Source organism: Chanos chanos, chromosome 8 (assembly GCF_902362185.1).
Source record: "Chanos chanos chromosome 8, fChaCha1.1, whole genome shotgun sequence".
Lineage (NCBI taxonomy): Eukaryota > Metazoa > Chordata > Actinopteri > Gonorynchiformes > Chanidae > Chanos > Chanos chanos.
In genome coordinates, this window is record NC_044502.1 from 44,531,228 (window position 1) to 44,545,447 (window position 14,220).

The 14,220-nt window shown below is 44.2% G+C and overlaps 1 protein-coding gene across 1 annotated transcript; it reads left to right on the plus strand.

Annotated features, from left to right (window-relative positions):
• Positions 1-740: 740 nt before the first annotated feature.
• Positions 741-13,018, plus strand: mboat1 (membrane bound O-acyltransferase domain containing 1). Its single transcript, XM_030783237.1, has 13 exons — positions 741-830; positions 1,384-1,529; positions 2,112-2,189; positions 3,707-3,802; positions 5,906-5,961; positions 6,784-6,838; positions 7,679-7,871; positions 8,825-9,017; positions 9,346-9,449; positions 9,704-9,768; positions 10,284-10,416; positions 11,219-11,370; positions 12,862-13,018. Exons 1-13 carry the CDS (start codon positions 741-743, stop codon positions 13,016-13,018), a joined length of 1,518 nt encoding a protein of 505 aa, XP_030639097.1.
• Positions 13,019-14,220: the final 1,202 nt, after the last annotated feature.

Genomic DNA, 14,220 nt, shown 5'->3' on the forward strand with positions numbered 1-14,220 from the left:
TATGGCAGTCGTGCAAATAGCGCCTTTCCATGTTTGTTTTCTTTCTTTCTTTCTTTCTTTCTTTCTTTCTTTCTTTCTTTCTTTTATGAGAGCACAGCAAATAAAGAGTGAACATTTCATAAAACTGCAATGGGTATAATGTAATCGTTGCGTTGTATTCAGAGGGCATTGAAAGAGCCGTGGGTTCTCCGCGAAATCTGTTGGTTTAATTACAAATCTCACCGTGACATGTGTCTTGCTCTAACCGCAAAGTTTAGCGGAAGTTCTCCTACGGTTGAAGTTGATTAAATCAACACTATTTAGTAGTCCGTCCGTGCAGAAACGTGGCAGGCTCGTCCTCTACTGAAAATTCGATTGGATTCGCTGGATGAGAGTTGAGGGCTTTTTGGGAAGTCGCGTGGGAGGGCCAGTTTCTCAACCCTACTCTCCAATGAGCGAAACCTACACGCCTCGATGACATCTCTGTCCCACCCTAGGAAGATAAGACACAGAGATACTAACTCTCATTCAGTTTTCAAGCTGTCAAACTGAACTCGACCGATAAGTAGGAGTGGCGTTTTTCAGATGCAGATGTAATTCACAGACCGTGGAAGATGGTTTTGTGAATGAAGCTATGTCTGTGATGTACGTGCGGAGTGGTTTTTATTTGTTCAAGGCGGCATCGCCGTAACGCGTTCCTCGACAGTTAACCTTCATTAACAATCACACATAGGACGATTTAAGGGGATTTAAAATGCAGAATGGGAGAGGCGACGAGTATCTCGTATAAAACTACAGGTTCCACATGGCTAAGTCCCCTCAGTGACATCGTTGGAGTCCCCTTGGATCAGGTAGGAACGAGCATCTCCGTAAACACCGTGTCAGTTACTGGAACCTATCACATTTAGCCTATAACACCTTCTCAACCATGTTTGCTCCTGTTTTAAAACATCACACTTTTATGAGAAGTCTTTTTTTTTAATGATGTGTAAATATATCGTTCTAGTTTACGAGGGTGACAGGTTGTATATACTCACATTACACAGGTTGCGATATAAAAAGGTTGTTTGATTTGCTCCATCAAAGCGACAGTTGCTCGACTTTAAGCGTCCATTGAGATTCTGGGCAGCTAATTCCCTTGTTTGTGCTGGTAAAATACCTCTTTAAAAAAAAAAAAATCAAAGTGAGCAAATAGGTAAGTGCGGAGTATTACATTATGCTAGAATGTACAGATGCTATACAACGAAGGGTGTTTCTTTTATTGACACAAGGACCATCTTGCTCTTTTCTTACGTAATACTCTGTAGGGAAACAAAGTGAACTGGATTACATTCCATGAGACTGTGATTCTATTGTTTACATCTCTCTCTCTCTCCCTCTCTCTCTCTCTCTCTTTCCCCACAGGTGAATTTCTTAGCCTGTCAGGCCTTCGCTTTGACCGCTGCCTTTTGGTTTCGTTTGTATCTGAGCCCTCGGTCCGTCAGTCCAGTGGTCCGCCATGCTGTTGCCACTCTTTTGGGGACGTCTTTTATCATTTTCTGCTTTGGCTGGTAACGAGACTTCCTTCTCAACCAATTATCTCCCGCCTCCTCTCATTTTAACACGACGACAGACCAACAAGATTGTAGTGAGAATGACAATATTTGTCACAAAGAGAGTTCACTTTTATTATGGATTTAAAATCAACTAAAATATTAAGCCTGCTAAAGTCTTCACTACTAATGACTCTGGTAGGTCAAGTGTAAAGTGTTCCTTTGCCCAAGTGTGGAGAGTTCAACACCTGTTGTTACTTTGGAATCTTGTTCCTCTGTTTAAATCAGTTTACAAACATGTAAATATTTTTACCTGCTTTGGGAGTGACATGTTACATTTGAGAGAAATGTAACCATATCACTTCCAGTATCAACTACCTGTTGCACCTGTCTGTCTGCACCCGTACCTCAGGACTTTAGGCACAGTAACATTCACAGAAACGTATGGAGAAAAAACAGGGTTAGAGGTTATATTTAAACCTGTTTTCATCCAATGCCATTCTAATATCTTTTTTTTTTTTCTTCTTCTTCTTCTTCTTCTTCTTCTTCTTCTTCTTCTTCTTCTTCTTCTTTTTTTTTTTTTTTTTGCCGACTTGGCAGGTACTCAGCGCACGTCTTTGTTCAGGTGTTGGTTTGTTATGGTATCATGTCACAAGCTGGAATTCACAACGTACACAGGTAATCCACACCACAGCTCTCCCAAGCTATTCACCAGCTACCATTGCTCAAACACTCTGAACACTTTGAGTTTCTCTTTGTTTTTTTGGAGGGGGGGGAAAGGGTTTGCTAAGGACAGGGTTGTGCCACACGGTGTGAAAACTACCTGAAAGACCTGTCCCAACATCGTGTGTTGCTTCACTTTGTGGAATCCGACAAATACAAGTCACACAGTCAAGTTTTTTTTGTTGTTGTTGTTTTTTGTTTTATATTTGTGCCTCCTTGGACACTACACAAGAGGCTGCATGATGTCAGTGCTTCAGCTCCTTTTGAAAGAGTATGGTACTGTGAAATGTAAACAGCGTCACTGTTTATGTTCACCGAAGGTGACGATTGGTGACAGTTATGAGAGCTGAGGCCTTGTTTCTGGTTACCTTTTAAACCTTGTAGGAAAGGATGATAAAAATTCAATGTAGAGAGGAAAAGGCACCAGCACTTGAGAACACGGTTAAAGTTTTGTTTAATTCATACACAACATCTCAAGGCCATAGTATCAGAGTATTTGTTTGGTTCCAGAAGCAAACTGGCCTTTAGAACCCAGGTGAAGAACTTTGAGGTCAAAATATTTTTTTTTTTTTTTTAAACATTTGTTTTAGGTACTGAATTAAATCTCATATTTATGTCGTTTTTAAAGTCACTCGTGGCGGTTTCTACAGGTGTGTCTCTGGCTGTAGGGGATGTAAGATGCAGAATTTGGCTCTCTTTCTATGCATTCAGTGACCGAGGGTTAGTGGCATTAGGTAAGACATAGTGAGGGTGGAAGAAGAAGCCTGGTAATCAGAAGGTTAAGGGTTCAAACCTCACTCATGACAGACCACTGGTAATATCCCCCCTGAGCAAGACACTTAGACACACACACACCCCTAGAACAAATGAGATGTTATGTGTGTGTGAGAGACCTGTGACAAAGACAGTAGTATTGTAAGTTGTTCTGAATGAGAGTGTCAGATAAATAAGTAGATTAAATTAGGTTGCTTTTTTCAGCTGCAGGACAACAGGAAGTTTTTCAGTCAGAACAAAAAATAAATAAAGGCAAATCCTGCAAACAGGATCACTCATGCTGCATTTGTGCTTGAAACGATCCGACATCACGATGTTTAAATGCTTCTCTGTGTCTGTAAGAGCAAACTCAGGATTTGATCCACTTTCATTACATTTATTAGAAACACGGGGTGATGGGATGGGGATTCCAGAACTTTCCTGTTGGAGTGAAGTCAAGGAATATTCCTGACTGGACAGTCTTGACTTTTGGCTGAAACTATTGCCCGCCCCGCCCCCCGCCCCCCCCCCCTCCCCACCACCACCACCACAACCACCACCCCACACACACACACACACACACACACACACACACACACATACACACACCCTCCAGTCAACCTCAGAGGCTTCATAAACCTTAATTAAGGTATTAATGACCCTGCAGATTGGTGAAAATAAATGCATGGAGTCTTATTTCGTCCTTTTTTTTTTTGAAGGTATTCGATGGTCATGGCGATGGGCTACCTCACACTGTGTCAGATCACCAGAGTGTTTGTGTTTAACTACGGGGTCCTGTCCACAGATTTCTCAGGGTGAGTTCTCACTTCTTCTCTCTTTCATTCAACCACTCTAGAAACAAAAAAACGGCTCGAATGACAGGTACCCATTTATCACATCTAAAACAAACACACACACACACATACGAAAAAGTGTGAAAAGTGTTTTCAAAAGCTATCGCTGTTTTTTGGGAGGGGGGGGGGGGGGGGGGGGGGGTTCCCCGTCATGCCATATAATCTGATGAATAAAGTCTTCATAAGTGTAGATGGCATCAGATGATCTGAATCATGAGTGGCATAGCAGGTTGTTTAAGTCTCTGTATGTTACATAATCTCATGCAGTAAGTAATACAACTGCGATATAGTTACAATAAATTAGCTGTTATCTTAGTGTGCTAATCTAATCTCTGTCAGATTGAGATTGGATTTTTTTTTTTTTTTGTTTAAAATGTGATTCATTTATTCTGTTATCGGTTCATGAAAGACCAGTTATTGAAAAAAGTCCTCATGTATACACCTACCTTCACACACACATACACACACACACACACACACACACACACACACACACAAACATTTCAGTTCTCTGTGCCACTCCTAGGCTAGGCTTGATTTTCATTCTTATCTGCTAGTCATGGCAGTTCTGCCTGGCTGGGAGTTAGAAACACACCCTTGGATAAATAAAGGAGAGATAATATGTGACGGAGCGTAGGCTGGTGCATTACCTGCTGGAGCTGTCCTTGGCTTTGTTTGGGCTCTCCAGACAAGAGGAGCCTTTCATACCATTAGTCTGTAGCCAAGAGAGAGAGAGAGAGAGAGAGAGAGAGCAGAGCAGAGCACGCCGAATCAGCTGGATCTTATTAGAGACCCTGACGCTGAATTTGTCCAGTCTAAACGTTTCATTCATTCATGGCTGTTTTCTTCCTTGTCCACACACGCACACACACACACACACACACTCAATCTTGATTTTTCTCTCTCTCTCTCTCTCTCTCTCTGTCATTACGTCTGGGCTATAGCACACACGGCGACAGAGTCCCAGTCCACAATACAGTTTGGCCCAAACAAGCATGAGGCTTTGCAAACATGCTGATAAGTGAGTTTATCTGATAGATATGTGTGCGACGGGGGGAGTGGGGGTTGGGGGGGGGGCAGGAATAAAAACTGTAAATGTGGTGAGAGTTGACCGTGCTCAGAATGTAGCGTTAGTCTCCGCTCCGCTGCCTGCACGGTCTCTCCTGCCAGCTCTATCGCCAGGCCCTGGCAATGCCAGCCAGCGTCGGATCCGAGCCGGGTCACATGACCGCGCTCACACAAAATGACCAGTATGTGGGTCAAACAGTGGGAGCTCTGTCCCTCTACCCTGGACGAGACAAACGCAAGCTGTCGCCTCCTCTACATTCAGGCCAGTGCGCCGGGTTAAATAACAGGCCTTAAATACGATTGGAAGGAGGGGGAGGAAAAAAAAAAAAATGAATAGGCAGATCCATCCCTTCAGATAGTTCATTTTAATTGTTAAAAGACTATTTGTCAGGGAGAGTTCATGTTATAACTCGGCATTTTTAGAAACGTGCCAGTTTTAGTCAGTTTAGGCTAATTTACCGCTCTGGTCACTAAGCAGGTACTTAAAGGCAGACGTTTGAGATGACGAAATGCAAACGCAGGAGCTGGAGGAAAAGAGAGGAGAGCAGATCACGACATGTCCCAACCGCAGGACGTCCAAACAGTGAAGACAGAGCGATCAAAACGAGATAAATCAAAAGTCGACGCACAAGCGAAAAAGTAAAAGTGAAAAAGCTGGAGCAGACGTGGTGTGGGTTTCCCATGGACGGTGGGAAACGGGGCCTTTTTGGTCATTGCCTCACGCTTGAGGAAAACTGCTTTTGTTGAAACTGGTTGCCGTGGTGACCTGCTTGTCAGAAAATGATTTCCTCTTGAGTTACTCAAGTCTTTTTTTTTCTTTTCTTTTTTTTTTTTTTTTTTAAGAGGCGTAGATGGAAAAATGACTCAAGTACTTCACATGCCCTCCACCCATTCTCCTTCTCCTTCTTCTTCTTCTTCTTCTTCTTCTTCTTCTTCTTCTTCTTCTTCTTCCTGTTTTCTGTCTCATCTTTTTTTTTTGTCTGTTCTTTTGTCCAGGCCTCTGATGATGATCACACAGAAGATAACCATGCTTGCCTTCCAGCTGCATGACGGTGAGAGAAACAGAATGACTTTTATACGCTAATTCATCTCACAAGAATCGTGTTTCCCAGAACCTCTCTTCAAGCGTCCAAACCAATTTATGGATCTGTGGATCCGTCTCCAAAAGCAGACCGGCTGTTTCCCTCACTGGAGGGTTTGATAATTAACTGACTGAATGAATCGTGGGGTGTAGTTAGATCAGAGACTTTGAATAAGTGTTTGAAGTGTGTGAATGAACTGGTCCTGTCCCAGTTTTGTTTTTTTTTTCTTTTCTTTTGCATGGATCCTTTCCGTTTCTCCTTTTGCACTGAAGTGTCTAAAGTTCAAACAGCGCTGAGTGTGTTGAAGCGAATGACAAACATCGCACTCGGTGTTTTACTCCTCGTCGAAAAAGTCTTCATTAAAAACCGCCGTTTATCTTGTTCTTCGAGAGCGAAGGCCCACAAGGAGAGAGGGCACTGAAGAGAACTGGAACAGAGCCCAGTGCCTCGATGCATATGTGACCCAAGTTTGATACTAGAGTCTGAATTGAACCTTGACAGCACATTCTCATTGCAGCCCAGTGCTGAATGACTGCTCTATATTAATATGATGAAAGGTGTGGGGATCAGTGGGCAAGTTGAATCAGGCAGGTTGAATGTTGGTGCCTGTCACCACTGAAAATACAGTGCGTAATGTTTAACCTTTCACTGACATTGGGAAACTCTGGAAAATATCTAAACTAAATATTACGTGTGTGTGTGTGTGTGTGTGTGTGTGTGAGTGTTTGCCATTGAAAGCTAGTGAAGGTATGCTCCTTCAGTTTTCCATTAAGGTGTTGTTTTTCTTCTAAGGTATGTGTAAGAAGGAAGAAGAACTGACCCCAGAACAGAGGCGACTGGCAATAAGGTAAGTGTTCTCCACCACGTTCACCCTTCGCTCGTGTGAAGCCTGTGTACGTCACTCTTCTACAGGGCTTCATCACAGGGAGAGTCAGTAATCAAGTGATCAGGTGGAATTTGAACTATGTCTATACGGTGTACAAACCCATGTCATTAACTGCATTGATTTGACTGTGGAACAGGTTTTCATGGGGCCAGAACAGATGCCATGCTTTTGTCTACCCTCACATTAATGCATGCTTCTTTTTTTTTTGTTTGTTTGTTTACACACACACACACACACGGACCTTATCACCAGTGCACACACCCTTTATTACACCTCCATCGACAGAGCACACAGTTTTATAACACACCCCACACCCCGCTATAGCACATACCTTCATTTCACCTACCTACCCCCCCCCCCCCCCCCCCCCCCCCCCCCCCAAATATAACACATTCCTTTCCCATGTTTTGGGGAATAACATGAAGTGTGTCTCATAGTGTCTGCAACTATGTTTGGGGTTAAAGCACAGATTACCGGGGACAGAGGACAGAGGTGTGTGTGTGTGTGTGTGTGTCTGTGTGTGTGTGTGTCTGTGTGTGTGTTGGAGGGGGGGGAGGGGGTGTTAAGGACGTCCTCTGTGTGGTCTGCTTTCTGTCTTACACTTTTTTTTTTGTTCCCCTGTGAAAATGGGTTTCTTGGCATATCATGTCCAAAGGCTATAACAGTTTCCTTTTGAAATCAGTAAAAGACCTATCTCTCTCTCTATCCATCTATCTGTCTGTCTCTCCCCTTCCCTCTCTCTCTCACACTCACACGCACACACACATTCTCTCTCGCCCCCCCCCCCCCTCCTTTCTGCAGGTCCAGGCCCTCTCTCCTGGAGTACCTTAGCTATAACCTCAACTTCCTCAGTATATTGGTGGGTCCGTGCAGCACATATAAGGACTACATCGACTTCATCGAGGGCAGACACGCCCGGCAGCAGCTGAAGAAACTGTCGGGTTCTGGACCGAATCAGAACGGCTGGGACAGGATCCCAGACCCGTCACCTGTGGTGAGAGCAAACGCAGTTTCATCCACGGACGGAGTAACTGGTCCGTCACCTCCACATACAGCACACACAGCCCTTACATTCAGCCTGTCACCCTTCACTGACTAATGAAGCATGACCGACCACATGTAACACCGAGGATGACTGACCATATGTAACACTTAGGATGACGACTACATGTAACACTGAGGATGACCGACTACATGTAACACCGAGGATGACTGACCATATGTAACACTGAGGATGACTGACCATATGTAACACAGAGGATGACTGACCATATGTAACACTGAGGATGACTGACCATATGTAACACTGAGGATGACTGACCATATGTAACACAGAGGATGACTGACCATATGTAACACTGACGACGACTGACTATATGTAACACCGAGTATGACTGACCATATGTAACACTGAGGATGACTGACTATATGTAACACTGAGGATGACTGACCATATGTAACACTGAGGATGACTGACCATATGTAACACTGACGATGACTGACTATATGTAACACTGAGGATGAGCTGTTTCCCAACTGTTTCTCAAGTCAGTATTTCTCAATCCTGTTCCCTGACGCCCAAACCTCTGTGTTGTAGCTCTCTCTCCCTGCTCCAACACTCTTCTTTCAGCTGATCATGCAGCTGATCGAGCTGATGAGTTGAGTCAGGTTTGTTAGAGCCAGGAGAGGTCTGATTTGTGCAGTATCGTGTTGACGCAGTAGGGAGATTGGAAAACACTGTCTTCGGTGTCAAATCTTGACGCTTTTTTGTTGTTGTTGTTGCATTGGACAGTATATCACTTTCCCATCCTTGGCTTGTCTTTAAGACAAGCTTTAAACGACACACCCGTTCCTCTTTTTTTTTTAATTGCCACGGTAACAGGGAGCAGTGCCATAATAAATGCAAAAACTAACACAGCTGTTCTCGTTTCCCTTTTCACTCCCCAGAGGGCTGTCATTTACAAATTACTCATCTGTGCCGTTTGTATGTTCTGGTTTTTGACTGTGAGCAAAGCTTTCCCCGTCTCCTACAATGTCGACCCACAATTCATCAGTGAAGCCCCTCTCCTGACCAGACTAGCATACACCTTCGTCTCCGTCCAGGGGGCCAGGCCCAAGTTCTACTTCGCATGGACTTTAGGTGGGTGGAGCTTTATAAAGGGAAGCGGTTCCTAATCGCTATGGCAACCAGAACTCTGGTTCATCCACTCAGCAGAAATGTTTGTCAGTGTGTTTCTGTTGTCCTGAATGATGTGATCATACAGAAAGAGATACATTTAGCCAAATGTCTGTTTATGTTATTTATGAAATATTTGTTTTTGGGGTTGCATTCAGAGAAGACTGGGTTCATATATGAATGTCCCGTTAGGGAACGTCGACAGAGAGTAAAATGCGTGATTGTCGTCCCCTGACTGCCGCGGTTAGGACTAGCAGTGCCGTAACGCCTTCAAATCGGTCTCTGTTCCCAGCGGATGCCATTCATAACGCAGCGGGATACGGTATCAGAGGAGTGGATGAGAAGGGCGAAGTGTCCTGGGATCTCGTTTCTAATATACGCATCTGGGAAATCGAGGCAAGTGCACACAACAACAGTGAATTAACCAGCCAGAACGCAAACAAACCAAGAGACCCTCTGCCTCGCCTCACTGCCGACTAAACTCAGATTAAGAGACGCTGTGGGCACAAGAATTTTCTTCTTAGACATACTGTATGAAATTAAGACTGTGCTGAAAATTAATGAATTCCCACGATAGCACGCTTGCCCATTTATTTATTTATTTATTTTGTTATTTATTTATTTATTTACCTACCTACCTTTCTATTCAGACAGCAACCAGTTTCAAGACATTCATTGACAACTGGAACATGCAGACTGGTGTGTGGCTCAAATGGTATGGCCCTATTTTTTTGTTTATTTTTCAACTTTAGCTGGAATTCTTCTAAATAAGACACAGGTACACGGGCTGAGTAGCATAACCACATAGCACTGCTCCGACTTGAAAAGAACGTGACAGCTTGAAGGAGTGCACATTAAAAGTCTGGTGAAAGAATACCCACTGGTAGAGAGCACTGGGAGGTCCTGATACATGTTGCTGAAGTAGCTGTGTGTGGTTTCTGGGCTGGAATCATTTGGACCCGGAGTAGGAAAGTTCCAGAGTCTTAAGAGCATATGAAAGACATTCTCCTGTTTTCAGGGCAGATGTTTATTTGAATGCAAAGGACTCACGTATCTGAGGTTACAATGCATTAGTGATGTCAAGCATTTACAGAGATGTAATGTCATCAAACTGAAACATTACATTAGGGCAGTAACATGTACTCACAGTTTTATGTGTGTTGTAAGTGGATGTTAAATCGTGTTAACGTCTTGTGCGTGGGTGTGTGTGTGTGTGTGTGTGTGTGTCAGTGTGTGTTATGACAGGGCTCCACAGTATCATATGGTGCTCACCTTTGTCCTGTCTGCCCTGTGGCACGGCGTCTACCCTGGATACTACTTCACTTTCCTCACAGGAATTCCCATTACCATGGCTGCTCGCACTGTGAGTCTGGACACACACACACACACACACACACACACAGATGCTTACTCATAAACACACGCATGAACACAAACACACTCACCCACATAAGCGCATGTTTTCTCTCTCTCTCTCTCTCTCTCTCTCTCTCTCTCTCTCATACACACACAGGGGCACACACACACACACACACATACACAATGTTCTCTATTGCCCTCTCTCTCTTTCACACACACACACATGCACACTGTCACATGTGTGAAAAACACTGTCACACTTAGACACAAATACTCTCGGTCAGCACACACTCACACATACAAAGGTACTCTTACATACCACACACACATTCCCAGTTATCATGGCCACACACACTCACACATACAAAGGTACTCTTACATACCACACACACATTCCCAGTTATCATGGCCACACACACTCACACATACAAAGGTACTCTTACATACCACACATACATTCCCAATTATCATGGCCACACACACTCAAACACAATCCCACATAATCTCTTCACTTTCTGACACACACACACACACAATGTCTGTCACACACGTAAGCATACAGTACTCCACACATATGCTGTCACGTGCATGCATGCATGCACACACACACACACACACACACCCCCATACCTTCCCACTCACATTCTCTTTCTCTGTCTCACACACACACACAGACACCCTCACAGCCCTGCTTTTCCTGTCAGTCAAGCATAGCCTCCCTCATCATGTTTCACTATTGACAAATGAAACACTTGCACCAAATCCAACGTTTCCTCACCGACCTGCAATCTTCACATTCCTTACAGATGCGCCGAAACTTCCGCCACTATTTCCTGCGGTCCAGAGCCGTGAAACTGGGCTACGACGTGGTCACCTGGGCGGCCACTCAGTTCACCATCTGCTACACAGTCATGCCTTTCCTAGTGTTGGCAGTGGAGCCAACAATACAATACTACAAGTGAGGCAAACAGCGGAGTTTACCTTCTCTCTCTCACATTCACAAACTCTGTGCTTTTTACAAGGACAGACAGACGTGGGCCATTGTGTTGACAGTTCACTAGCAGTGCTGTCTGAGAGAAGGGAGAGACAGGGGGTCTATGTACTGAAGACAGGGGTTTCCAAACAGGTGTGGGCCTTAGATTGGAGAGGCTATTGTTGTCCCATCACGGTTTGGGCCGTGTGTGAAAACGCCGGGCATGCCCAGCTGACAGTGAATGAGCCGACTGAAAAATGTGGGCGTAGGGTTTGAGCAGACAGTTTCACGGTTCGTCTAGAACTCCACAAAGAGGGAGGCTGTGTTTGGGTCTCAGTGCATGAACCCTTTATTTACACCTGGGGGGGGGGGGGGATAAATGCATGATTTTGTGTGAAGATGAGCAAAGAACACAGCCAGTGGTTTACTGAAGAGTGGGGGAGTAGTCACATGACCAGATGAGTCATCTTTTCCCATAGTTCTCGGTAAACGGGTGAGTCCAACATGTGGCTCACTTTAAAAAGCAGCATACAGGCCTGAGTGTCCCACAGAGAAGATTATGGACAGTTCTATTGTGGTGTGGGGGTTTCGCTGAACCTGACAGAGGGCAAACGTAAACCCCCAATAAACACCGGGCCAGGCTGAGACAGTATCCTTTAGAGAAGTATTCCTCTCCTGATGGGAGCAATCTCCTTTAAGATGATAGTGTCCCCAGCCACATAGCACGAGTGGTCACTAAACGGCCCGGGAACAAAGCCTGGGAACAATGTGAACCGCACACGCGGTCGTCTCCCGGTCACCAGATCTCAACCCAATTAAACCATTACAAGAGATTCCAGCCGTGGCACCTGACACAGCATTTTCCAAGAGAATCAACTGAAACCCTTAATGGCGGAATTTCTTGTTAAAGAAATTCCAGCAGTTCTTCTTAAGGAAAATTCCAGAAGTTTTCCAGACGCTCAAACGGAATCTAAGTGCCACTGAAGCTGCTCTGTCTTCTCACAGTTACACAGTTCTCCATCCAGCATCTTTCTGTCTGAGTTTCCTTTACTATAGCTCTTCCCCACATGTCCATTCATGTAACCAGGCCTGTACCTGAAACACATACACAATGTGTATTAACTTTACCAGACATAAGACTTTGTTTTGTTAAGAGTGGTGTATTACACTTTATAAGCTTATTTAGTGTATTAACAGAAGGTTGCACATACATCAAGAACAAATAAGCAAACATACAAATGAATGAAAATGCAATGCACTGTTACCTTAGTTTAATTTGTAGACTGTAGTTTATGGAACTTGGATGAGTGTTAACTTGTTTGGCCTAGTGGTCCTCGCCAAAGCGTTTGGGTTTTTCAGTGCATTAGGTGTGTCTGCGTGTCAGTGGTTGATGGTTCATTGCTTAATTAGTGTATGTGGTGAGAAATATCTCGTTAAGATTTCTTTCTTGCTTTCTCCGTCTCACCCTCTCTTCAGGTCAGTCTATTTTCACGTTCACATCATCAGCATTCTGGCTGTGCTTCTCCTCCCCAAGAAACCCAGACACCCCATCCAAGCCCAGACCCAGACCCAGAACCAGAACCAGAACCAGGATCACACACAACTCTCCAATAATAACGTGAAAGGAGACTGAGATCCTCTACATTGTGTGTTTGCACGAGTGTGTGTGTGTGTGTGTGTGTGTGTGTGTGTGCTAGTGAGCAAACAAAGACCACTCTGTGTGAACACAACAAAGAGAGCTCAGCAGAGCCTTCACCCGCTGGCTGGGAAAGTCTGAGCATCACACACACACACACACACACACACACACACATGCATACTTTGACATAGACAGCTTGGTAACAGAGTATTCTGCAACTGGCATATACACAGAAACACACACACACACACACACACACACTTTGACACTGAAAGCTTGGTAACAGAGTATTCTGCAACTGGCATACACACCAACACACACACACACACACACACACACACACACACACAGAGAAAGGGGGGGGGGGCTACACCAGCGTCTCCAGGACAACCACTGAGGGCAGGCTCGTCCACATACAGAGACCTGGGGCTTCAATGAGAGACTCAGAGGAAAGTCCTCTAAACAAAATCTGAAGGTTTTATACCACTGTATTAAAAAAGTGCACTGTTAAACCCGATACACACTACTACCCAGACAGGGGATGTACCGTATGATCCCCTTCACTAAGTCAATTAATGCTGCCCGTGCGATTCTCCCTTAAAGAGGAAGAAGAAAAAAAGGAGTCAGCTTTGGTGCTCGAGCTGTTTGTAGTTGCCTGTTAATAATTTAATATTACCTAATATCTATTTATAGTCAGTGAAGGATTAAATTCACTTTACTCGAAGCGCCGACGCTGTGAAAGAATGTTCTGATGACCAGTAATATTTGTATTAGCGCTGAAAAGAGGGTGATTGTTTGAGATGCTGCCAAGCGCCCTTTGCATTTTCTGTGTGACGAGAAATCATAACTGTTAGAAAAGGACTTTGTGCATCACTGAACTTTTAAGACTTATACATGAAGCGCTACTGCTTTGACTCTCGACGTTTGAGTTTCAAGGGGGTAGAATGTGGATGTAAGCGAGCAAAGCGACTGCAAAAAAAAAAACCCTGACCGGGGTTATGCGAGAATGTATTTTTATTGCTTTTTTGATATATGACGCACTGGTTAGAGCAAACAGCTCTCAGTTATGCACGGTCTAAAAGACATAACTTTTTTTTTTGCTTTTGCATCTGCATCATCAACGTGTTTAACAAGGAAAACAACATACAAGGCATCCGTTGCTATAAATAAATATTTCTATCAAGTGGCTGACGGTC